Source organism: Cyprinus carpio, chromosome B1 (assembly GCF_018340385.1).
Source record: "Cyprinus carpio isolate SPL01 chromosome B1, ASM1834038v1, whole genome shotgun sequence".
Taxonomy (NCBI): Eukaryota; Metazoa; Chordata; class Actinopteri; order Cypriniformes; family Cyprinidae; genus Cyprinus; species Cyprinus carpio.
Window position 1 is genome coordinate 36,724,185 of NC_056597.1, and position 27,588 is coordinate 36,751,772.

Below are 27,588 nucleotides of genomic sequence, written 5' to 3' on the forward strand. Positions count from 1 at the left end.
AGTGGCGCTAGTGAGTTAAGCATTATTATTGAAGCACGGCTGAAATGTCAAGCATTGTTTATTTTGCGTGCTCGTTCAAACGCTGAAACTATCCTCACCGTTCATTATTAACCCTCGGAATACATCGATCCGGCTCTTCGCGGCCTCCGTCAGTCATCGGTAGGCGCTGGAGCCGCTGTTGTCCTTTAAGAAAGGTGTTAATGCTGCTATTTGTGTAGTGTAAGGTGCGCGCGCGTCTCAAGGAGCTCCAGGAGGACTGTACACATTTTTAAATGGACATATTTTAATATTTATCCCCATGCACGGTACAGTAAGTGTTATATTCTACTGACAGCTGATAAGTTTGCGTTATACCGCCGCCGTCGCTTGTGACGCTTGGATCAGCTTCAGGACGGCGACTCCATACTGGACCACGCATCTGAGGTTTGTTTGATGTCCTCGTGAGGAACCCGAGCAGAAGATGTGGGTGAACCCTGAGGAGGTGTTGCTGGCCAGCGCGCTGTGGATGACAGAGAGAGCGAATCCCTACTTCATCCTGCAGAAGAGAAAGGGCCACGGAGACGGCGGAGGAGGGCTCGCGGGTAAAGCCGTGTTTACTCAATCAACCGCCTGTTGTTTATGATGACAGCTTATTAACACACAGGTGTGTGTGTGTATGTGTTCATTCATGCCTGCACACTCAGGTGGACGCGCGCTGTTGTTGGTCACGCCGCGTACACGGAGACGCACCTGTGCGCTCTTACCAGTGTGGACGGGTTTCACTAAATAAAACAGGATTTACATTGAAAGAGTTTTCATTCAGATATTGCTAGTAAATTCCACAAATAATTCCACAGAAACGAAAAGTAACACATTGAATCGTATGTTCTCATCAAACATACTCTAATAAATTGTTTTAAATCTTCGATTTTTTTATTTTATTTATGTATTTTTACAGTAATGTGATTTGGTCGTATGTATTATATTGTTCAGTTTATTTATTAATTTTTTAAAAAATATTTTAGCATTTTCACAATTTTTTAAATCTTCGATTTTTTTATTTACTTTATTTATTTTATATTTCATGTTAAAAATATTTTAGCAATTTTCACAATTGATGACATTATTAGCATTATTTGAGCGTTTGTACAAAGCATGATTTTTAGAAAATTCTAAAAAAAAAAAAAAAAAGACTAAAAGTCTTTTGAATGGACAATAAATATTCTGATTTGATATTAATAGAGAGTTGGTTTCCATTCAGTTGCCCTGGACAATACCATGACTGATCAGTCAGAATCGAGTATATATTTGATGATTGTGCCTATGTATGATTGTGCATAATATAGACTTAATGGATTTATACAGCCTCATAGTCATATTATTTCTATCACTGCTGTGAACAGGCCATTCAAGAGATGTACAGATGCATTCAAGCACCATAGAAATGGCTCATTGTTGTTTCTGTGGGATGTTTTTAATGTGCCCGTGGTTGACCGATCGGGTTTTTTCAATGGCTGATACTAATATCGAGAGAGTTAAGGTTGACTGATGACTGGGAAAATTGCTGAAATTAACATTCATTTTCATGTTCTTAGACTTAGTTACAAAACCTAAATATTGCTTATATTGCTTTGACAACATCAAAATGGCCAAATATGGTCCAGTTAATCAGTCCGGCTGATATATGCATCCAATAACCCAATATAAAACTCCTAGCATGATATTAGTGACCAGACAGGCTCAGTAAGGTTCAGTTTATTCTCAATGCCTCAGGACAGGAAGCTGAGCTGGTTTGGTGTTGTGAAATACGCTTTACTGACCTCACCTGGTGAGCTGACCTGTATTTATAGCTGGACAGGTGCTGTATATGTGGCGTTCGCCTCTTTATCACTGATTGACAGATATCGTGCTAGAGCCTTGAAGGGAGTTCTGGAAAAATAATGTGCTTACGGATATAACTCGTAGTGAATAGCAGAGATCGAGGTTGTTAGGGCCGAAACGTTGCCGGTATTTGTGCATCTTCCTCTTTGTGTCTGTCAGTGAGAAAAGACAGACACAAAGCGTACACTAGCGAGGGAAGATGATGTCATTGTTACATAAATGTGCGAGCTGTGTGCCAGTGAGAGTCGGTGAGCCTGGCACGGCCCAGCAGACTGACCCACAGAGTCTTGGGTAGCCGGCGTTCGGCCAGAAGTACTAGGAAAAAAGCAACGTATATGTTTGTGTATGTGTTTACAAACATCAAACTAACCAAATATCTTTATTCAGACATTAATTTTTAATTGTTGAGAAGTTGATTTTTAATAGAAGATGTAGTGTTGTGGGTAATGATTATGTTGTTTTGGTTTATGATTAGTTTTCCTATTTTTTGATTCTTTACATGTGTAAATATTTTTCCATTTATTTACCCTTAAGAACAAAAAATCACACGAGATCTCGCTAAGATCTCCTTAATGTCTCACATGTTTTTCATTGAGAACAAATGCTTTTGAACAGCCACTTTTGTTTTGGTATTATTACCTTAATTCTCTTTCCAATGGTCTCCATAGGAACTCATCAGATTCTTACAAGAAATGTATCGAGCTATAATCTATGTGTTATTTTTATAGCTCTACGCTCAACAGCCGACTCATTTGAGTCTATTTTGAAGCCATTTTATGAAAAACATTTAAGACAAAGATGATGCCTAAATGATAAATACTTAAAAAAATAGTAGTGAGCTATTAAAAAGAGCAACTTTTGAACGATCAGATTGTAGCTAGTGCAATTTTAAACCAACATAAACATACTTTAATTTAATTTTATCAAGACATCCAGAACAGTTGCAACAGATTGACCGATAATCGGTTTTACCAATATTTTCCCTGCATTTTTCCATAAACATATATCGGTTTTTACTAATATCGAATCCAACAATAAATGGAGAATTGCACGCAAGACTGCCATTATGAACCTGTTCAAATGTAAAGTAACTTGCTTTGCTTTATTTACTAAACTTTATTTAACATAATTGCGGTTAATGCACAAATGAAGTGCGTTACATAAACGCTTGATCTGTACTTTAAGCTTGGCGCTACAAAATAGTCGAGTAATCTGTCAAATCATGTCCCAAAGACGTAACTTTACATAATTTGAAAATAAAACTGGCTTGAATGAGTGCATGATGAAATAAAACAGAAGTAAAACAATAAATGCAGATTCCACATATCGGTTATCAGGGACATAAACATGCAAATTTTCGGTAAAAAAAAAGAAAAGAAGAAAATATCAATATCAGTTGATCTCTAATTTTCATCTTCATCATCAATGCATCATAATCTATTATCCACAGGCCCAGTCGTCTGCATGCACCCAGAAGGAGCCTAAATGTATTTTCTTAGGCTAAATACTGGTGAAGTCAACAGCTTCTTTGTGTTTTATGCTATTCAATACAGTTGTATCAGGTTGATGCTGTTCAGGAGAATATTGATTTTGTCCATGTGCTGGTAAGGCTGTTTTTGTCAGAGCGGAGATGAATTCAATTGAGAGCAGAACGTTCTATATTTAGAATGAGAAAAGACAACAATGAAATGTTCCTCCCACAACTCCTTATCCAAGCATCCTTACAAGAATCACAGGACTGACTGAATTGTGTTCCCAGGATTCTCATATATGCCAACAGGGAAACACAAGCATATCTGTAAAAGGCTATGTAGTGTAGCACGCCCTACTACAGTGGTCAAAATGTCTCCCATAATGCAGTGCGCTCGACTGGACCATCCATGTGCAAATGGTTGAAAAGCAATGGATTAAAAATGCAGAATTTTTCTATTTTATAAACACAACGACTGGATGCCACTTGCTGAATTAAACATGTTCACAAAGAGGTCTTGTGACATTAATGTACAATACTACTATGGAAAAGATTATTGTTATTTATTGTTTCATATTTTTTTTTTAAATAGTAGGCAATGTGCAGTGCGAACTGAGCAGTGTGACCAAAAGAGGATCTAAACATTGCAGATTGACCTCAACACAAGGAATACAAACATGCAGTGTTATTTAAATATTATTTATATGCTATTATAGTGTTTATTAATATTTTGAATAGTTTTTTATATTAATAGGAGTAGTTTTATGTATGCCTTAAATGTATGTTTTTATGTCATTTTTAGTAGTTTTTGTGATATTTATTGTAATTTTAGTACTTTTACGTCCACTTATTTAGTTCATTTTTCATCTAATATTTATATTTTTGGCTTTATTTCAATGAACAAAAATGTTAGTTAACAATAACAACAAACATTAATGCTGTTTGGTATAGATGGTATGTTTTTAACTTTACGTAGGGAAGTCATGGCCTAGTGGTTAGAGAGTTTGACTCCTAACCCTAAGGTTGTGGGTTCGAGTCTCGGGCTGGCAATACCACCGAACCTCCAACTGCTCCCCAGGCACCGCTGCATAAATGGCTGCCCACTGCTCCGTGTGTGTGTTGGGTTGTTGTGTGTGTTGGTTAAATTTGGATGGGTTATTCTGAGTATGGGTCACCATACTTGGCTGTATGTCACTTTCATTCATTCATACCTTTTTTTTTTCATTATTTGTTAAAAACAAAAACCCTATAGAGTTTGATTTTATATCCTGTTGGTCGTATTCGTTGTGGAGTGTGAAGTGATTTTTCTTGATGGTAATCTAGTGTGATTGCACCCTAATAGAAAACAGACAGTGTTAAACGACTTTGCTACTGTGTAACAGTGTGAATTTGAGCCATAAAGTGTGTTAATATCAATTCTGGCAGGAGTTGCTTGGAAACCTTTCGGGACTGTCCAGTCATGCAGCTTAATTAATATTCATGATCCAAGAATAGGATATTTAATATTTATTGGAGAGATTGAATTGAATGTAATTGAATGTGTCTGTAAAATAATTTCTATCAATCGTATTAAAATATATCAATAATATATGTATTTTTTTCTGAAAATACATCAATATTAAAAGAGGCTTATGGAATGCCATGTCATGAAATATGTCAATTATTTGAGAGAAGAAGGCAGTTGTTTGGTTCTGTCTGTCAAAGGAACTTGAAATACTGGAACTAGAAACAGTTTATTTAAGAATGAACTGAATGTTGTTGATGTGCACTTAAACAGCGCTCAACGCAGGGCTCTGCCACTGAATAGATCACGTGATCCTTACTGTACTCTCAAATCTCTGCTCTCTTGTTTCGCAACCAAGGAAACCGAGGCTCATCCAAGCATATGAAAGCAGGAACGGAAAGTCATTTGTTCAGGAGGGGGGTGTTAGTTAGTGCACATACAAGCTCAGGCAGAAACAGGAAACAAGATTTGTTCAGAGGATCCTGATTCACATATTTAACTTTGGCAAAATCTGTGGTGTCAAAAACAGCCTCATGGGTGTTTACTTTCATAATGCACATTCCTGGTCTTATTGTGCATGATTAATTAAATGGTCTCAAATTCCATTTTTGCTTGTGCATGTTCAAACTGGCTGAACCTGCCTGATCCACACTGGATTGTGAAAGCGTTGTAGGTTTTGTGAGAATGAGTGCTGGAGATGAATAGCTCCTCCTCTGATCTGCAGGTTTTGCAGGTGTCTGATGCTCTGATAGCGATGCTATAGCGATATTCTTTAAAAAAAAAAAAATCTAAATAAACCCAAACTTTTGAATAGTATCATTAAATACATTTTAGAAAAATATAATATAAAAATTATATTTTTAGTTATATTGAGTAAAAAGATTGATCAAAGGAACCATTGTTATGACCAAACACCCACAGATTGCATTAAGAGACTGAAAAGAGGCAAAACTAAAATGAATCACTTCAATGAAACGAACATTTTGAACTGATTCACTAAAATGAATCAACTTTACCAACTGTAATACCATTTTTGTTGCTAAAGCTTAAATCAGGGATGATATTAAATCATCTCTTTCTTAACCTTCTCATGTTTGCAAGTCCCAAGACAAGGATCACAAGATTACAACACGAGTCTAATGATGAAAGATAAGATTTTACAAACAACTTTGGAAATATTCCCAAATATTAAACTGATACCACAACTAACATTAAAAACTGAAACTATTTCATAAATCAAACTAGGTTTAAAAAAAAAAAAAACCAGGTATCTTTGTCTGTGTGGACTTGTTTTCTAAGTACTGTTGGTTTAGTCAGTTTTATGCAGTGGTCATTCTGAGTGTGTGGTCTGTTTTCTCACAGGTCTGCTGGTTGGTACTCTTGACGTGGTGCTGGACTCGAGCGCCCGTGTGGCCCCATACAGGATCCTCTACCAGACCCCCGATTCCCTGGTTTACTGGACCATCGCCCACGGTAACATACTTCCTCCGACCCCCCGCCGCCTCCCGTTCTGGAGTACTCTGCTCCCTGATGTCCGCTCGCTGCCGGAGCATTACCTCATGCTCTAGTGCCTCTAAAGTGCAAGCTGAAGTCAGAAATCAATCTCCACTTTTCCTTTAAACGATGCCGGCTGAACATGATGTTTACTCAGTGTAACTTCAGTTCAGACATTGAAAACTTCAGTGCAGGAATCGATGTTTTAGCAAAGATGGCATTTGTTAGGAATCTGTATTTGTGCAGGACTACGCAGGGCAGTGCGGTTAATGTGCAATTAAGAGCACTTAAGATGAGAGCTGCTCTGTTTATTGAGTAACACAGATATTAGGCAGCAGGACACTGCACACTGAAACCCAAATGGGTTAGAGCTTTTTTACTATGGTAGATATATTTTGCGCAGGTCTGCATTACGCCAACTGCATTCAGTTGTCACAATACCAAAGTTTTTGTAGTTAGAGCAATACCAGTAATAGTTCTCTAAAATTATAAACATTTTCAGTAAAGATTCTCAGTACCAGTTTCACAACTATTGTTATTGCAACATTATTTTTTAGTAGTGGACTATTGCTCTATTTTTTTTTTATTCATTTTATATTTTTAGTTTATATTTTAACTTATAATTCTAAATACAAATACATTTGTTTAAATATTACTGCAAATTAATAATATTTAAATTAGTAATACATTAAAACAATGGCAAAAATACAAAAATAAATAAATTAAATAAAATATAAAATCTACTATACAATTATTAACATGGTAGATATATTTGTGCAAAAGTGATTTATGATATTAGCACATATTATGTATATGTTATGTACACATACTGCAGAGTAATAATTCTAATTAAATAATGCATTAAAACAATGGCAAGTAGCCTTCAGTATTTTTTCATTTTTTTCAAGTAAAAATTGTTATAAAAATGAAAAGAGAAACAACTAATTAAATCATACCGGTATAGATTCTTCTGTGCAATTATTGGCATGGTAGATGTATTTGTGTAAGAGTGATTAATGTTATTTACACTTAAAGAAATAAGTAGTTTTGTCAAAAAACCTAAATTTTCATTTTTGTAGTCAGTAGCGATGCTAAAGAAATTTCATGATTTTTGATGCTAATTTCAATAGCGCAACAGCCTCTTAAATATTTCACTATTTTATTTTAATATTGTAAAAAATACTTTTAATTATAAATAAAAAAATGTAAATATTATTGCAAATATATATATAAAAATATATATACAAAAATAATACTCTAAAAATAAACTATGCTTTACAAAGACAAATACACATTCAGTAAAAAAATTTTTAAAAATTTAAAGCAATATTTGGAGACATATTGAGCGTGAAAATGCAGAGTTGAAAACGGTAAGACAACAAAAAAACAAAAAAAAACATGCTATTAATGGTTGATACAACATGGAGTTGAATGCAAGATGACCATATCAGTCAGATTTGTATGGTCATCCCACAGTATTTACGGTAAGAGCGTCCAGCCCCTGCCCAGAGCATTATGTGTGAAGCTAAAAGAGAGCACTGGCTTCCCAGAGGAGCGGAGAGTGCTCTGTTTCTCAGCTAATCTGGTTTACAGGCGACTGCGAATGCTGGTTCATATTTCACAAGCTGTTACTCTGCTAGCTGCAAGCCATTTGGTAAATCTCTTTATTTAAGTGAGAAACCCGTGTGCCTGTTCAGATGTGCATATGCTCTGTGAAAGGATTTGACTGTACATAGGGACTTTTTATTGGAATTTTTTTTTTTTAGAAATAATCGTAGACTTCATTTACAGTGTAAATTTAAGTTGTACAATAAATAAATAAAACGAAATAATTGTATAAATATATAAGTAATTCTAAATCTAAGTGATAAGTAATCTAAATATAAAAAATGCCTTTATTATAAATATAAAATTATAATATTAATACATTTAAAATTTAATATTAATATTATTGTTTTTGTTTACTATTTAAATATATTTTTGGTAGTCAGACATGATAAAAAAATTAATGTATTAATAAATAATTGTGTGTGTGTATACACACACATATATAAATTATAATGTTAATGTTAAATTAACTAATATTACTATAGACAAAAACAACTAAATGAATTTTATGTTATTAGTAATAATATCTAATATTAAATTTACATGTATATAAATATAAAATAATATTGAGATTAAATTTAACATTTAATATAAATTGTTGGTTTTCAGATATTATAAACAGCTAAATGAAGTTAATATTATTATAACATATACACATATGTGCATATTATGAATATAAAATTATAAATCTTACATTTAATTTCTATTTTTAATTTTATTAATAATATTTAATTTTATTTGAATCTTTATATATATATATATATATATATATATATATATATTATATATTATATATATATATATATATATATATATATATATATATATATATATATATATATATATATTAAATGTATTTGTTTGTTTTTGGGAGTTTTGATTAAAAGTGCAGATGGAGCGTAGATAGTTTATTTTTTAAATAATTGTAATTTCCATCTTTACATAATTGCGTGGGACTCGTCACAGAACGCTCTTAATTAATCATTTGGCTTGCCAGTAATGAGTTTGATTAATTGCCTGAGGAGAGCTGTGCTATAACACAGAGCTAATTAAAACAAGAACCCGACCCCATCTGCTGTTCAGTTCTGAGCAAATCAAGTCGCTGCAGATAAAGACTTCAAATGAAATTCATTATCCCAAACGCCTGGATTAGTATTATTTGACGACGCAGCGGCTTTTGTTTCTGGCAGGGAGCTCTCGTAAGGAGATCACAGAGAACTGGGAATGGCTGGAGCAGAATCTGCTGCAGACGCTCTCCATCTTCGAGAACGAGAATGACATCACCACCTTCGTCAAGGGCAAAATACAGGTTACACATTAGCATTTTAAACACGCTATTCATTTAATTGATGCTTCATTATAAGCCGAAGCACTTATAGGTGTGTGTTTGTATGCAGGGCATTATAGCCGAATACAACAAAAGCCATGATATCAGAGAGGATGATGACACGGATAAGTTTAAGGAGGCCATTGCTAAGTTTCACAAGCTCTTCGTCATGCCGGAGGAGGAGAAGCTGGTCAACTATTACTCCTGCAGCTACTGGAAGGGCAAGGTGCCGCGGCAGGGCTGGCTGTACCTCAGCATCAACCACCTCTGCTTTTACTCCTACCTGCTCGGGAAAGAGGGTGAGGGTGTTTTTTCTACAAATGAATTAACTCCCAAAAAATGCAGGTAATGGCAACCACATTTACAGAAATTCTGCACAGTGTGTGCAGAACTGCACTGAACAGGTAGTTGTTAAGGATTTATTTAAACGCATATCAGAGTTGTGGTGCAAGAAATCAAAGGGAAAGATGAGTCTTGACTCAGTGTTGCCAGATATTGCTATAAAAAAAAACTGTAATTAGGATCCAGATGTGTTATCTTTACAAATAAGCCAAATACCAAAATATCATGACTTGCACCTGCCTACTTTTTTATCTCCATAAAATGGGTCGCATTATGAGCCAAGCCGATACTAAACAACAGGCCCAAAGTCATTTAATAAGTATTGTTTATAATAAGAGGACTTGGCAACCCTTCAAGAGCACATTCTGCAACGCAGCCTTCAGAACATTTCCACTTTCAACCCGAACACAGTGGCTCTGGTGACAGTAAAGTTGCAGAACATAACGAGTCTTTGGTCATTGTACTTTTATAATAATAGTGGATACTGAATGCGTGAGAAGGCAAAATATTGCAAAATATAATTCTGTTATAGTCATACTATAAAATATAGCCATACTCACACAAAGCAATAATGAATGAGATTTACCACTGTATGTAAATGTGGTTATCACTCCTGAAACTTTACAGTGTGTACAGTAAGTGGCTATTGAGTATGAAAGCTGAATAAATAAGCTTTCCATTGATGTATGGTTTGTTAGGACAATATTTGGCCGAGATACAACTATTTGAAAATCTGGAATCTGAGGGTGCAAAAAAAATCTAAATATTGAGAAAATCACCTTTAAAGTTGTCCAAATTAAGTTTTTAGCAATGCATATTACTTTGCATATTTACGGTAGGAAATTTACAAAATATCTTTATGAAATATGATCTTTACTTAATATCCTAATGATTTTGGGCCAAAAAGAAAAATCTATAATTTTGACCCATACAATGTATTTTTGGCTATTGCTTCTGTACAAATATAGCCGTGCTAGTTATTACTGCTTTTGTGCTGCAGGGTGACAAGCAGATCTTAATGTTTCCTCCGTTTGACTGTGTGTGTGGTGGTTTGTTTCAGCTAAGCTGGTGATCCGCTGGGCTGACGTGACTCAGCTGGAGAAGAACGCCACGCTGCTGCTGCCGGACATGGTGCGCGTCAGCACACGCTGCAGCGAGCACGTCTTCTCCGTCTTCCTCAACATCAACGAGACCTTCAAGCTCATGGAGCAGCTCGCCAACATAGCCATGAGACAGCTGCTGGACAACAAGGGCTTCGAGCAGGACCGCTCTCTGCCCAAACTCAAGAAGAAGTCGCCCAAGAAAGTGTCGGCCCTCAAAAGGTCTGTGACCGCAACACTCAGGAAGATAAAGTAGATCAATCCAGATCAAGTGATGCTAGAAAGCAGTGTTAGGAGGTCAATTAAACACCAGATGTTTACAAAGCTACGAAGAAATATTCATCTTAATATTCTATATATATATATATACACATTTGTTCATTTGCTGCAAATTCATCTTTTGCCATTATGTCCATAATGATTAAAAACAAATATTTTTTATTTAAAAGAGGAAACTTATTTATTTACATTTATTTAAACTTATTTGCTTATTTTATTAAATGAGCACCTGGTGAAGTACTTTTTTTGAAGTACTAATTTACTATTTTTTTTTTTGAAGTACTAATTTATTATATAATAAAATAAAAGCTGTCGTTTTAATGTTTTTGTTTTTTTGTTGTTGATTGTTGTAATTTTTTGTTCTTGCAAAAAATAATTAGAATTATTATAATTATAGTGATATGTTTACTGTTACTGTGAAATAAATTCAAAATAAATGTAAATTAATTAATCAGTTTAAATCAATTTAAATTAAATAAAATTCTTATTGTGATGTGAAAAATTATTTTCTAAACAAGAATTTTTGTTGTTATTATTTATTATATTTATAAGCTTATTTATAGCCTATTTTATTAGCTACATTTATTTTAGGAGCTAAATAATTTAATATATGAAGTGACTATAATGAAGAAGTATATATAAAGATATAATAATAAATATCTGCCAATGAGATAAGAAAACAAAACTTGTTTTCCTTTTAAATTGAGTGTATTTTTCCTATCCCATTTGCAGATAGTTTTTTTAGGTTTATGTATAAACTCAAATAATTTTGCTAATTTGTTTAAGAAAACAAGGCTTATAGTAAAGTGACAATATTGTAGAGTTTAGTTCACTGTATGCATTTACAAGGGGTTTAGGAAACTTTTAGCGGCCTTTTTCAATACTATATTTGTTTTTCTGACTTCAGGGATTTGGACGCCAGGGCTAAAAGCGAGCGATACCGGGCACTTTTCCGCCTGCCGAAAGACGAGAAACTGGACGGTCACACAGACTGCACGCTATGGACCCCCTTCAACAAGATGCACATCCTCGGACAGATGTTCGTCTCCACTAATTACATCTGCTTCACCAGTAAAGAGGAGACCGCCTGCAGTCTGATTATCCCGCTCAGAGAGGTGCGTCACGCCGGCCGCTCCATCCTAAACTCATGACAAGACTCAGCATACACACATAAAACAGTCAACTTTAATTAGATTTTTGTGTTTTTAATCAAGCATTTATCATGCATTCTCCACCATCTTTCACAGTCCAGTCAGTTCCTGCAGCATAACGACATTTTTAATTCTTACACTTCGTGGAAGTAAAATGGGTTGTGAGTTGCATTTTGCATCCTTCTTCACCAGGTGACCATCGTTGAGAAAGCCGATAGCTGTAACGTCCTTCCCAGCCCCTTGTCAATCAGCACCAAAAACAAAATGACCTTCCTCTTTGCCAACCTCAAAGACCGGGACTTCCTGGTGCAGAGGATCTCGGACTTCCTGCAGCAGACCACCTCCAAAATCTACTTTGAGCGGGAAACCACGGGCAGCCTCAGCAGCTCAGACGACGAGGTAGGAACAGCTCTGTGTATTAATCTACTTGTATTTATCACTAATATTCTTTTTTCTTTTAAAGAAAACAATTCAGTTTTTACTCAGTAATATTGTTTTTTATTTTAAAGTAATTTATTTTGTTTTAAACTTTCTATTTATTAAAGAATCCTGATTTTTTTTTTTTAAAGATTTTAAAGTATTTTTAAAAGAAAGGCTGCATTTTTTCATCAAAATGCAACAAAAACAGTAATATTGTAAAGTATTATTGCAATTTAAATTTTCTTTTGTAATACAGCTGAATTTTCAGCATCATCACACCAGTCATCAGAGTCACATGATCATTTAGAAATCATATGCTGATTTGCAGCTCAAGAACATTTCTGATTATTATCAATGTTGAAAACAGTTGTGCTGCTTCATATTTAAAGATACAGGATTCTTTTCTGAATGGACAGTTCAGAACAGAAATATAAATCTTTTGCAACATTATAAATGTCTTTACTGTGATATGTTTAATAATTCTTAATAAAAAAAAAACATATTTCAGAATATATGTCTTATTATTATTTATTACATGTATCTCTTGTGCTGTGCTGTGTGCAGGTGTCCTCTCAGCAGGGCAGTGTGTTGTCCTGTAGTCCCCAGCGCAGCGCTCTCAGCTCTGAGGGAGACAGTGACAGACAGTTCAATCTCAATGATAGCAGGGTTCCCACTGCGACACAAGCCCTGATGACCATGTACCGCCGGCGGTCCCCGGAGGAGTTCAACCCCAAACTGGTACAAATCAACAGGATAAGTAGAATAGAAATGTGTCCTGACAAATACTGTAAGAGGCTGTACCATGATTAAGAGCTTCCTTTTTCCCTAAAAAAATCATTGCCATACATGACCTTGAGTGGCTTATTGCTATTATAAAACAACAGGAAGACACCAACAGTTATATTTGTGTTTATAAATTAATATTAGTTATCAGAGTAAACAAATCTTATGTGAAGTTAAACAGTTCTTGAGCTTAATTATTAGCTGTTTACAAACAACACAGCATCTTATTTTTAGTGTTATTTTAGTATTTTTGATGTACTGTTATAGTATTTGTTAATATATTAAATTACGTGTTTTGTTTTCATTTTAATTTTAGTTGTATTTTGATTTATTTTTATTAAATGTCTGTGTAATTTGTAGTCATTTTTATTATTAGTTGTAGTTCATTAAGTTGTAGTCATTTTTATTATTAGTTGTAGTTCATTAAGCAAAGTTTTTAGTCATTTTTATTATTTTATGTAAATTATTTAATTAAGTTTAGATAAATTTAATTATTTAATTTAATAAAAATATTTTGTATTTTTTATTTTTATTGTATATATAAAATAATTTATTTTTATATTTTTATTTTTAATATATAAATATAATAATATACAAATACTAATTACATATTTTTATTTATTATTAATATTAATTATTTTCATATATTATTTCAGTTAACATTTTATTTAAAGTAAAAAAAAAGGTGCAGTCACAGGTGTGTGTTTATCAGCATTTGAACGCATCTTCCAGTCAGAGTTCAAAGCCTCAAGTCAGATGCAGTTTATTGCGTTTGTTGTGGTTAAAGTAGATATTTTAGTTGGACCCACACAGGAAGTGCAACTGACGAGAAGGCCGGGTACACTTCGTTTTGTTTGCTGAACCTGCAACAAATGACCTGAAAACCTGCTTATCCAAGTCATTCACTTTAAAACTACTACACTGTGTTAATTTAGTCACAGTATCAGTGCATGAGAGAAAAATGCATGTAAATCTTGCAAAGATGTATACTTTTGCATTCAGAATAATATTGTAGTCATTTTTGGGGGGATTTTGCTTGCAAGATTGTCTAATCTAAAGCTTTTGTGAACATTAAATGCACCACCTTTTAAATTTGAGAATAGAAAGTTAATGAAGTACACGGTTCACTGGCTTTGCTTCTTTGCCAGCGCTTAGTTTTTAAAGTCAGAGTTTCCTACATCAGCACTTGTGAAGTTGAAGTCAGGACAGCAGATGAGTCGTTCTCTTTATACTCATGTTTTCAGGCTAAAGAGTTTCTGAAGGAGCAGGCCTGGAAGAATCACTTCACCGAATACGGCCAGGGAGTGTGTATGTACCGCACGGAGAAGACCAAAGAGCTGGTGCTGCAGGGCATCCCGGAGAACATGCGAGGAGAGCTCTGGCTCCTGTTTTCTGGTGAGTCATGCATCCCACACCTGGCTCACAGACAGCAGCGAGAACAGCAAGACTGGATTCAAGCAAAAAAGAACTAAGTCTTATCACCTTCAATGATATCTCGTGTTGTTGATATATAAGAGCCTGTGGCCAATTAGTTTCTACACATTTATCTGTCATTTTGTTGAAGCAAGTCAGATTAAATAGATGCCAAGATGAACAAGCTGTGTTAACCTCATTCTGCAAAAAGTGAGCGAAATATGCGGTAAAAGAAAATATGATCCAGACTACATTAAATATGATTTGCATGGTTGCATGATGTTTTTATGCAGCCAATTATTGCATGCATGTATGTAAGTATGAATAAATATTTTTTGTTGGTAAAAATATATTTTTTATATTTAAATAATGAAAATAAAATAATAATACATTTAAGATTTGATTTTTAAGAACATATTTTATTGTAGTTTTATGCAAGAGACAATTATCAGCACTTAATGTTCCAAGTAAAATCTGGATCCTGAAGCAAAACCAGCCACTGCACTAGACATTAGCAATCTGAAACAAAATCCTGGACATGTTGAAAGGTGTTTACACATTTTTTTTACGTGTGCATGCACCTGTTTTGTTGTGCGGTTGTTTTGTGGTTGAGCGCACGTACCTGTTTGTCTAATACAGCACTGCTTCCTGTTTGTGAGATGTGAGAGCCTTATTCAGAAGAGTCACACATGCACACTTCAAAGCTGTCTAGGCCAGTGCACAAACTGAAACACATGACTGCACAAGCACACTTCTGTGGTAGTAAACAAATAGCTGCCTTGTTTTCCTTCACAGTTTTCTGCATTAGCAACATTACAACGTGATGAAATCACGGGATTGAAGTTACTTTGAAACTTGCGAAGCTACAAGGTTCCCATGATTTAAAGCAGCTCAGCTTATGTTAAACTACTCTGTTGAATTACATGCCCAAGCTGCTCACATATATCTCTACACACACGTGCATGTATATATTTAAGAAAAATATGTTATGTTTATACATTTAAAATATTTAGATATAATATAAATTATATTAATATAAATGTATACATGGAAATATTTTCAAAATATATACTGCATGTGTGTGTATTTATATATACGTAATAAATATACACACATATATTATGTAAATAAAAGTTTTATTTTGAATGCAATTAATCGCGATTAATCGTTTGACAGTGCTGCTTCTAAGTTGATTGTTTGGTTGTTTAAGTGTGTATATTGATGTGTACAGGGGCGATTAATGAGATGGCCACTCATCCTGGTTATTATGAGGACCTGGTGGAGAAGTCGATGGGGAAATATAATCTGGCCACCGAAGAGATCGAGAGAGACCTGCACCGCTCTCTTCCAGAGCATCCAGCCTTTCAGAACGAGATGGGCATCGCTGCTCTGCGTCGAGTCCTTACTGCATACGCCTTCCGCAACCCCAACATCGGCTACTGCCAGGTACGATGCACAACAACACACCTTCTGCAATAAATGCACCCACAGCTTGGTCATAACGCCGATCTGTCGTCTTCCACAGGCCATGAACATCGTGACCTCCGTCCTGCTGCTGTACGCTAAAGAGGAAGAGGCCTTCTGGCTGCTGGTGGCCTTATGTGAGCGCATGCTTCCTGACTACTACAACACCAGAGTCGTAGGTGAGCTCCTGCATCATCCAGCTTCTCGAATGCATCAGCGAGCCACCAGATTTTGGATTCTTAAATGAAAAGTAGCAGTGTACAATTAATTAAAATCACCACATGGACTAGTATCGGTGAACATTAAACCACAAAAGACTGCTGTGTAATATTAAAACTGCATCTTCTGCATGTACAGTATCTGTGTGAATGAGTGGTGCAGTTTCATCTGTTACACACTTACAGTGTTTCCAGCATCTGTCATCTTATTATAAACGCAAACTTCATCGCCAGAGCTGCTCTGAGAGTCACTTATAACAGTATTCCACCAATTCAGTTCATAAAACTATCGTCAGATAAACACAAAAACTCAAAGGTCTTAAAGGACATAAATATATTAGAAAATAAAATCAAATGAATTCATAATAAAATAAGATATAAAATTAAACAAAATATGAGCAGAATTTTTTGTATTAAATTGAAGAAATTGAGGCATAAATATATTACAAAATAAAATAATATAAAATTAAGTAAAATTGGACTCACCATGACACAATGAAATAATTTTGTTTCGCAAGTGTTATTGTGTAGAATGTAGTTCTCAAAGTAATAATAATAATAATAATATTAACTTTTTTAAGAAAGTTATATAATTCCTTTCTTGTGTTTCTTACATGTTTTAATTTTAATAGTAAACCTCTGTTGTGCTGCACTTTGTTTGCCAAAAAAAGGAATTTACTCATTTTCATCTGATTGCATTTTAAATGAATAATTAAATTGTTAATGTTTCATGCATTCAGTTGATTATCACCATTTTGGATAATAAATTTATATTAAATCATGAATCCATAAAAAATGATTTTTTTTTGTGGGGGGGGGGGGGGGGATTATAAAGCACTGTTTTTGTAAAATGTGATTAAACCATTAAAATGGAATCCAGAAAAATTAAAGTGGAAAATGCTGAATTTGGGAAAAATAAAACAGAATTTTAGAAAAAAAATTTCATAGGGCCCTATTAATGGTAAAATATTTAATAAATTATTAAGTTGTCAAAGTTTTGATTTAATTAAACCATTAAAATAGAATCTAGAAAATGTAAAATGTAAAACAGAATTTGGGAAAATTTTTTATTTGAGTTTGAGATTTTAAAACCTCAGTATTTCATACATCCCTAACAACTTTTAATAAATTGATGTTGAATTAAGTATGTTTTTATGATTTCAGTAATTGTAAATTTGGGAAAAAATAAAACAATTTTTATAGTGCCCTACGACACACATCCAGGAAGATCTGTGAGCACTGTGTGTGTTTGTGTGTATCTAGGTGCTTTGGTGGACCAGGGTGTGTTCGAGGAGTTGGCTCACGTCTACGTTCCGCAGCTGTACGACTGCATGCAGGCGCTGAGTGTCATCTCCACCATCTCTCTGTCCTGGTTCCTCACACTCTTCCTGTCCGTCATGCCCTTCGAGAGCGCTGTTGTGGTGGTCGACTGCTTCTTCTACGAGGGCATCAAGGTCATCTTCCAGCTAGCGCTGTCGGTCCTCGACGCTAACATCCATCAGCTGCTGAGCTGCAAAGATGACGGAGAGGCCATGACCATCCTGGGCAGGTAGGAGAACCGCATACTAAGTGTGGTATACTTCATAATGAGTATGTGGCTGTATGTTGTCTAGTAAGTATGCATAGTATTCTGCATACAGTATGTACTGGTCTGCAAAGTCATATGCTGCGTAGTATATACCATACTGCGAATTAAGTGAATGTTGTATACTACATAGTGAGTATATAGTCTGTAAGCACTTCATGTTTATGTTCCGAGGTGATTATATATAGCATACTAAATACTAGTATACAGTATACTGCAAATGTATTGGATGTAACATACTATAAAGTGAGTATATATAGTCTGTAAGCAGTGTTTTTTGTGTACTACAAAGTGATTTTATGCTGCATACTACAGAGGACACAGTATACTGCAAATTAAGTTTGTATTGTACTACGTATTAAGTAAACCAGGTTTGTTGTGTGATTATATGCAATATGATTATATGAGTATACCGAATGCTAAATGTTGTGTATATAGCATACTATATAGTGAGTATATGTACTCTGTAAGCACAGTTTGCTAATGCTGTGTGCTGAAAAGTGATTTTATGCTGCATACTACATAGAGTATACAGTACACTGGAAATTTAGTGTTTCTAGTAAACTGTGTAGTGAGTATTCACCATATATATAAGAAAAATGTGTGAACTGCAAAATTATTATTTGTTACATACTATATAAGAGTATACAGTATCCTGCAAATTTAGTGTGTGTAGCATACTTTATAATGTATATAGTCTGAGTGTGTACTATAAAGGGACTATTCTATAGTATATGTGTATGTAGTGTATTACATAGGGACTATATGGTAATATATGTGTATAGTGTTCTACAAAGAGACTATAATGTAATATGTGTATATTGCATACTAGAAAGGGACTGTTGTGTAGTATGTGTGTATGTAGTGTACTACATAGGGAATATACTTTAGTATGTACTGTACTACAAAGTGACTAAATTGTAATGTGTGTGTATATAGTGTGGGACTATATTGTAGAATATAGTGTACTACAAAGGGATTATTCTGCAGTATTTGTGTATATATTGTACTAAAAAGAGACTATAATGTAATATGTGTATATAGCATACTAGAAAGGGACTATTCTGTAGTATGTGTGTATGTAGTATACTACAAAGTGACTAAATTGTAATGTGTGTGTAGTGTGGGACTATACTGTAGAATATAGTGTACTACAAAGGGATTATTCTGTAGTGTGTGTGTGTGTGTGTATACAGTGTACTACAAAGGGACTATTTTGAAGTATATCTGTATATAGTGTACTTCAAAAAGACTATAATGTAATATGTGTATATAGCGTACTAGAAAGGGACTATTCTGTAATATGTGTATGTAGTGTACTACATAGGGACTATACTTTAGGATGTAGTGTACTACAAAGTGACAAAATTGTAGTGTGTGTATATAGTGTGAAAATATACTGTAGAATATAGTGTACTACAAAGGGATTATTCTATACTATGTGTTTATACAGTGTACTACAAAGGGATTATTCTGTAGTATATGTGTTTATAGTGTACTACAAAGTGACTATAATGTAATATGTGTATATAGCGTACTAGAAAGGGACTATTCTGTAGTATGTGTATGTAGTGTACTACATAGGGACTATACTTTAGTATGTAGTATACTACAAAGTGACTAAATTGTAATGTGTGTGTATATAGTGTGGGACTATACTGTAGAATATAGTGTACTACAAAGGGATTATTCTATACTATGTGTATATACAGTGTACTATAAAGGGACTATTCTGTAGTATGTGTATGTAGTGTACTACATAGGGACTATACTTTAGTATGTAGTATACTACAAAGTGACTAAATTGTGATGTGTGTGTATATAGTGTGGGACTATACTGTAGAATATAGTGTACTACAAAGGGATTATTCTATACTATGTGTATATACAGTGTACTACAAAGGGATTATTCTTTAGTATGTGTATGTAGTGTACTACAAAGGGACTATACTTTAGTATGTAGTATACTACAGAGTGACTAAATTGAAATGTGTGTGTATATAGTGTGGGACTATACTGTAGAATATAGTGTACTACAAAGGTATTATTCTGTAGTGTGTGTGTATATAATGTACTACAAAGGGATTATTCTGTAGTATATGTGTATATAGTGTACTACAAAGTGTATAGGTTTGTGTATTTAATATAGTATGCTACAGTATATATGGAATAGCAGGATCTATGTATGAAACAGTGATGATGATGATGATGGTGCTGATTTTCTTCGTTCTGCTGACTCAAACGAGTGTGTGTGCTTGTGTATGTGTGTTGTAGGTATCTGGACAGCGTGACCAATAAGGACAGCACTCTTCCTCCAATCCCTCATCTTCACTCTCTCCTGACGGATAACGGGGAGCCTCATCCTGAGGTGGACATCTTCAAACTGGTGCGCAGCTCCTATGAGGTGCGTTCATCTCCAGTTGTCAACTTGTATATCATAAAGTGTGTTCATGTGTTGTTGCATGTTTGCTGATGTTCACTGTGATGTGCAGAAGTTCGGCTCCATCCGGGCGGATGTGATTGAGCAGATGCGTTTCAAACAGAGGCTGAGAGTGATCCAGGCCATTGAGGACACCACCAAACGCAATGTGGTAATCAGACACTCTCCGTACTGACACTAGTGTAGTGTTAGCCCTCAGTCAGAGGATCTGGGAGTTTAATGTCTTTGGCTCATCCACTGGATTTGCAGGTGCGCACCATCGTGACAGAGACACCCTTCAGCATCGATGAGCTGGAGGAGCTTTATACACTCTTTAAGGTCAGTCCCAAGATGGGGATTCTCATTTAAACATACAGGCTTCATTGACTGTATAACATGAGTGTCATGACCTGTGCATGATCTATGACCATCAGGCTGAGCATCTGACCAGCTGTTACTGGGGCAGCACCAGTAACCCCATGAGCCGGCACGACCCGAGCCTGCCGTACCTGGAGCAGTACCGCATCGATCTGGAGCAGTTCAAAGTGCTGTTTGCTGAAAACATCTTACTGCTCTTCCCCTGGGCCTGCGGCACACACACAGACGACCTGGCCCTGCGCGTCTTCCGTCTGCTGGACCACAACGCAGACGCGCTCATAAACTTCAGAGAGTTCATCTGCGGCCTCAGTGAGTGCGCTTTATCATGACCAATCCCATGTTTGAAGTTGCAATCATCTTTTCTTTCCATGTATATATATATATATATATATATATATATATATAAGTAAAGCGGCTTCTGGAACAAGAAAAATGCAGGGCAGGGTTTAATTTTTGTTCTTATGGAATGGATTATCTTGTTGGATCACTCCAGAAGAGAAGAGGTTTTGGGGGGAGGGAAAGTCATTTTGGTTAAAGATGATGATGAGGTCCAGACCCAATTTGGCTATTTTCGGTGCCAGTAGTGACATTGTGGAGCTCTCTAAAAATCAGTGTATTGTGCTTGGAGTTATTACACTCTTGGCACGTAGATTGATTTTGCTTAATTGGAAACAAAAAAAATCCACCTCACTGCTCTGTCCTGATTAAGAAGATATTATGCACCACCTTCAGCTTGAAAAGATTAGATTTTCTTTAAAAAACAAGACTGATCAGTTCTATGAAAGTATGGAAACCTTTTATTAATTATTTTTAATAAGACAGCAATAATTAAACCCTAATCTAACAAACCCACCCCCCCCCCCTTTTTTTATTTTCTATCTTCTTTCCTTTTTTCCCTTCTATATCATTTCCTGAGTTCAAACATAAATCATTTACATATGGAAGAATATTATTGCACATTGTATCAGCAAAGTGAATTTTGTTGGATTTTTTTGGATTTTTTTTTCTTTGTGCCAATGTTAAAAAACCAAGAAAGAGAATGTTCAAAAAAAAAAGATGATGATGAGGGAACATGCATTATTTAAAAATAACACTGTACGTTGATCAATTATTTATAATAAACTCTGCAATATTCCATAAACAATAAGTTGATTTTGATTTTATGGTGACTTTCCATAAAACTAAGTTATGGAAGTAAAATAAGTTTTGAAGTAAAAATGTCAAAAAAAAATTATAAGCCATATTATAAATGAACCCTAGGGTAATTTTTTTTTAAATATGTGAGTATTTAAAAAAAAAAAACATTTAAATTCAGACTAAATAAAGTGTATGAGGTTGTTTGCTTTTGTACACATTTCAAATGATTGACTTGGTTTCTATTGTAGGTGTCATGTGTCACGGTGACCTGACGGAAAAACTCAAATTTCTGTATAAGATTCATGTACTTCCAGGTGGGTGTAAAAGAGAAAATAAAACGTAAAACATTGTTAACATGGTGCTAGAAATGAATAAAGTACAGACTTGTCCTTGCTAGATTATTATTTTCAACTTTTCATATTCCTGTTTGCCTTTGCACATATGCATACTTTTTATTTTCTTGTTTGTTTTTTTCTATTTTTTTTTTTGTTGTTTGCGTTTTATGGTTTTAATGCTGTAATTTATGTGTGGATGGATGTTTTCAGTATGTTTAAGTTTTAACGAAAATGTCTGATCTAAAAAATAATTCTTAAAGAAGTTTTAATTAAATGAGGTTTAATTATATGATGTTTAGTTATATTTTCAGGTTGTTTTTTGATTTTGTTTTGTTATTTGGTGTAGACTGAGCTCTAAAAGAGACTGAATGGATTTGTTGTTCTCAGAGTTGCACCATGAGCAGGAGGAGCCCGACTCGGCGTGTGAAGCTATGCAGTATTTTTTTGAGGACATCACCCCAGAGACCTCCAGCGGTACTGCTGCATGCTTACACTTACAATACAGAATAGATTGTTGCAGTGAAATTACAGTGTAAATGATGCTTGGTGCCTAGTCCAGAGACTGTGATCACTGATGCTTTGACCTCTCGTTGATAGGCCTTGACCAAAAGAACAGAGCCGAGAAGGACGATGGTTTTGTAGGAGTCACCTTTAGAAGTGAAAAAGGTGGGAGAAAACATCCTCTTCTTTGAATCAGAGCTGAAGTTTGATGTTGGAGAGCTGTTTAAATGTGCAACACTCTGTCTTCTGTGTAGTTAAGAAAATGCAGACTCCAGATTACCGCATGTATCTGCGCCTGTGGAACCAGGAGACCAAAGCAAAGTTAGAGAACTTGAAGGATCTGCCCAAACTCAACCAGGTACATCAGCAAACTTCATCAGTGTAGCTCCTGTTAAAACAGCATGATTCTCTATTCACAACCCATCAGATGTAGAGAAAAGTCACTTCAGAGGCTGAAAATAAACCTTTTCTTTCTTCTAAGTGCATTGCACAATGAGACCAAAAATGTGAATTAAATAAAGAGATATTTTAAATGCATGTTCACATAAACCTGATAAACTGTCAGTGGAAAATGTGTTAAAAATAGCTAGTATATATTGATTTTTACATTTTAAATATTTTGAATCTACTTTACAACAGTTTTTTTTTTTTTTTTGGGTTAAAATAATGGTTTCTCTGATTTCACAAAATAAGTAACTCATATATATTGTCAAGTATGTAAAATAATTTAAAAAAATTATATAGTAACAGACAATATTATACATAATTATTTAATTCTAGTAGTTGTAGTATAGATAATTTTTAATTGAATAATTTTTTTTAGGTACAACTTTATATAATTCAGGTTTTATATACATTTGAAGTCAAAAGTTTACATACTGTTTAAAATTTATAATCTTTGAAGGATTTGTTATTTTTATTAATTATTTTGGATAATAAGGGGTGCATGTTATTGTTTATTTAGTACTGACCTGAATAAGATATTTCACGTTAACATATAGTCCACAAGAGAAAATAATATTTGAATTTATAAAAATGGCCCCGTTCAAAAGTTTACATCCCCTTGATTCTGAATACTGTGTTGTTGCCTGAATGATCCACAGCTGTGTTTTTGTTTAGTGATAGTTGTTCATGAGTCCTTTGTTTGTCCTGAACAGTTAAACTGTCTGCTGTTCTTCAGAAAAATCCTTCAGGTCCCACAAATTCTTTGGTTTTCCAGCATTTTTGTGTATTTGAACCCTTTCCAACAATGACTGTAATGTTTTGAGATCCATCTTTTCACACTGAGGACAACTGACTCGTATACAACTATTACAGAAGGTTCAAACACTCGCTGATGCTCCAGAAGGAAAAACTGTACAACATCAACCAAAAGAAGTATAATAATAAAAAGATAAAATCGTAGAAAAAAGCTTTAAAAAATATTTATTGATTGATTTAAAATAGTGCTGTCAAATTATTAATTGTGATTAATCGCATCCAAAAGAAAAGTTTTTGTTTACTGTAATAAAGTAATTGAAATGTGTTGCCTGTGCTTCTTCAGAGTCAGTTCATCGAGCTGTGCAAGACTCTCTACAACATGTTCAGCGAAGACCCCAGCGAGCAGGAGCTGTATCACGCCACGGCTACGGTCACCAGCCTGCTGCTGGAGATGGGAGAGGTGGGCAAGCTCTTCTGCAGTCCGGCTCACAAGACAGACGAGGAGGACGAGGACGAGCTCATCGCTGTGCCGAGCAGGAGCAAGCAGGAGCGCCATCAACTGGAGGACTCCTCGCCCAAAGACACGGCCACGTCCTGCGCCATGCTCCTCTCCGACGACGACACCTCCGTGTCCTCCTACTCCGTCCTGAGCGCCGGCTCGCACGAGCTTCAGTGCGAGGACATCGCCGAGGACACCGTGCTCATACGCAGCGGCGCAGCGGCCGCCGGGCATCATGGGAGGAGGGGCGGCTTGCCTCACAGCGTCAGCATCGATAAGGACTGGGCCATCACTTTTGAGCAGTTCCTGGCCTCGGTGCTCACCGAACAAGCCCTGGTGCAGTACTTTGAGAAGCCTGTGGAGATCGCCGCGCGAATAACCAACGCCAAGAACGTTCGCAAGGTGGGACACCAACACATGTCCCTCAGTGACTATGAGATCTCGCTATCGGGCTAAAAACTGTTACAGGAGTAGGTATCCAAAACATAAGATTTGGGCATCGTTTACTCACTTTTATGTTCCAAACCTGACTTATTTTTGGTGAAAAGTTAATGCTTGGTTCTCCATACAATCACTCTGTTGAGCGAAAACATGACAAGAAGCACCATAAAAATAGACTTGGACACTACATAGTGAGTTTTCTGAAGCCATATGCTAGCAACTTGAACACACAACAAACCTCACATTTTACGACTTTTACGATGTTTCTTTTGTGATGTTTCATGGTCAGCTTGAAATGTTATATGCACTGTTTGATTTTATATTTATACAAGGCTTGCTGTTTTTGCAGCAAACAGTTTCACACAAAAAACCCTGTTTCGCTGTTTCCAGCAGTACAACTCAATATCAGATAACATAATATAAGACTTATTCACTATGTATTGAGTTTTTTAAGCCATATGCTAGCACATAACGACTTAGATTTAGTGCGTTTCTCACATAAACCTGTTTTTAGATGTTTTGTAATAATCACATTAGCCACTTTTATGATGCTTCGTTGTCAGTTTTTGGAGTTGGGAATCTTCCTCAGGAAGTCAAATTGTTTTATGTGACATTTTATGCAAGGCTTGCAACTTTTGCAGCACTTGAACATTTTTGGGACCCCTAAACCAAAAAAAAACCCTGATTGATGTATTTTCGCTGTTTTCTAGCAGTGAACCTAAACGTCCAATGAAATAACATACTTGACATACTATATAATGTGTTTTCTGAAGCCATACGCTTGCAAATAACAACTTAAATTTCAGTATGTTTCTCACAAAACCTATTGTAGACATTTATTGGCCATTTATATGATCTTTTAGTGTCCTTTTTGGAGCTTGAAATCTCCTTTCCCCATTGTATGGAAATGAGCAGCCTGGACATTCGGCTAAATATCTCCTTTTGTGTTCTACCTTAAGAAATGCAGGTCTGGAACGACACAAAGGTCAGCAAATGATGACAGAACTTTCATGTTTGGCAAACTGTCCCTTTAACTAAATCAAATCTGATCTCTTAAATCAGCGGGACACTTGAGGTGAGCTCGTTAGGGACCGGACAGTAATGAGTTTTCCCGGAGGCTTGTCTTTGATCTGAGTGATGTGACCGACACGATGACCTTTTTACCTGTACTAAGTCTGAGAAGACCTGTTGTATACTACGATGCGCTTGATGTACTTTATATACAGAAATGGTTACTAATAATATCTAATACAGTTAGATGTTTATCATAGTCTAGAGTGTCTAGAATAGCTCACTAGTCCTGATTGGGGGATAAAACACGTTCTTAATCTGTATTATTGTTTTATGTTCCAATAAAAGTGTCTAAATCTTAAGTGACTTAAGAAGCAAAACTGTGTGCAAGAATCCTTAGGGGGATAAAAAAAAAAGGTTCATTTAAATATTTATGCTAAAAACAAAAACAAAAATACAATTTTAAAATAGTGTGTTTGTATGAACAATACAGTACATTTATTTTACATTATAATATGTTCTATAATAATTGCCTTGTGCAATCTTCTGTGGTGTTGCTTCTCAAGTATCTTCTCAAGATTTAGATATTTTTACTTTGAAATAAGGCGTAAATACAGATGAAGAGAGTGTGTGTTTTTTACAGGATGGTAAATGATCTTTTACAGGGAGAGTGTGGAAACCCGTCTGTGATCGTTAACACTGGGATGTTGGAATGACGTTTTCTAAATCATCTGTATTTTCCCAGATTTCTCATTTCTCTCTTCCTCTCTCAGTTCCTTGCACCTGCACTTTGGGTTTTTCTTCTTTGTAAACCGTGAGGATGCTCAAACCTATCAGCGCTGAAATATCAGATATGAATCGGCTGAGAGGCGACGCAGTCCAGCCGTGTTTGATATCTGATTTACACTGTTTGCTGAAGGCTGATTGTGTACAGTTTTTATTTTACCGTGTTCTCACCAGGCATGCGGCATGTCTGTGCACCTTCTCGTAAGTTATTGTTTGATTGTTGTTGTTTTTTTAATAGACGAGTTTCTACTTTATTTCATGCTGCTGTTTTAAAGTTTACGTTTTAATGTGAATGGTTAAAATCCTGTAAATGATTGAGTTCACTTCTGGCAATTAAAAGTTTAAATGGAAATATCCTATCCTGTTATCAAAAACTCTTCTGTTTCATTTATTGTTTACTGTATTGCAGTCCATTCGCAGTACAAAACGTGGGATAAAGCTAGTGAAAGTGTTTTTTTTTTTTTTTTTTTTTTTTTTGTCGTTTTATTTTGTAAAGTGTCAGTGAATGGATCCTCACAAACGGGGCTCAAAATATTTTTTGTAAGGTCTGCAATTTTTGCAACACTTAGACATGCTGTGATTTCTATCAATAAACCTTAAACATCAGATTAAATGACACCTCAGATGAAATCTTAAGTTTTAATAAGATAACATTAAGCCAGAATGGGTAACGTGGATGCAGATTTAGGCTAAATACAAATGTCAAAGATGTATCTAGCTAGTTGATGATGACATTTTGGTTAGTAGTTAGTAATAAACTTATTTTTTTGATCAATTTAAATGTATTTTAAATTAATAAATTAATTTATTATTAAATATGATGAATAGTTAAATTGTAAATTTGCAAAAAAAAGGAAAAAAG

General features: G+C 35.1%; 1 protein-coding gene across 1 annotated transcript; it reads left to right on the top strand.

Moving 5' to 3' along the window:
* On the top strand, positions 1-27,085 carry LOC109101799 (TBC1 domain family member 9-like). Its single transcript, XM_042717312.1, has 21 exons — positions 1-581; positions 6,198-6,308; positions 9,128-9,246; positions 9,335-9,563; positions 10,667-10,928; positions 11,893-12,100; positions 12,329-12,535; positions 13,121-13,294; positions 14,584-14,734; positions 15,984-16,198; positions 16,278-16,395; positions 17,698-17,983; positions 20,294-20,423; positions 20,512-20,610; positions 20,709-20,777; positions 20,873-21,125; positions 22,202-22,267; positions 22,676-22,762; positions 22,886-22,954; positions 23,044-23,147; positions 24,333-27,085. The coding sequence occupies exons 1-21, from the start codon at positions 461-463 to the stop codon at positions 24,942-24,944; spliced, it is 3,690 nt and encodes a 1,229-aa protein (XP_042573246.1). The 5' UTR covers positions 1-460; the 3' UTR covers positions 24,945-27,085.
* Positions 27,086-27,588: the final 503 nt, after the last annotated feature.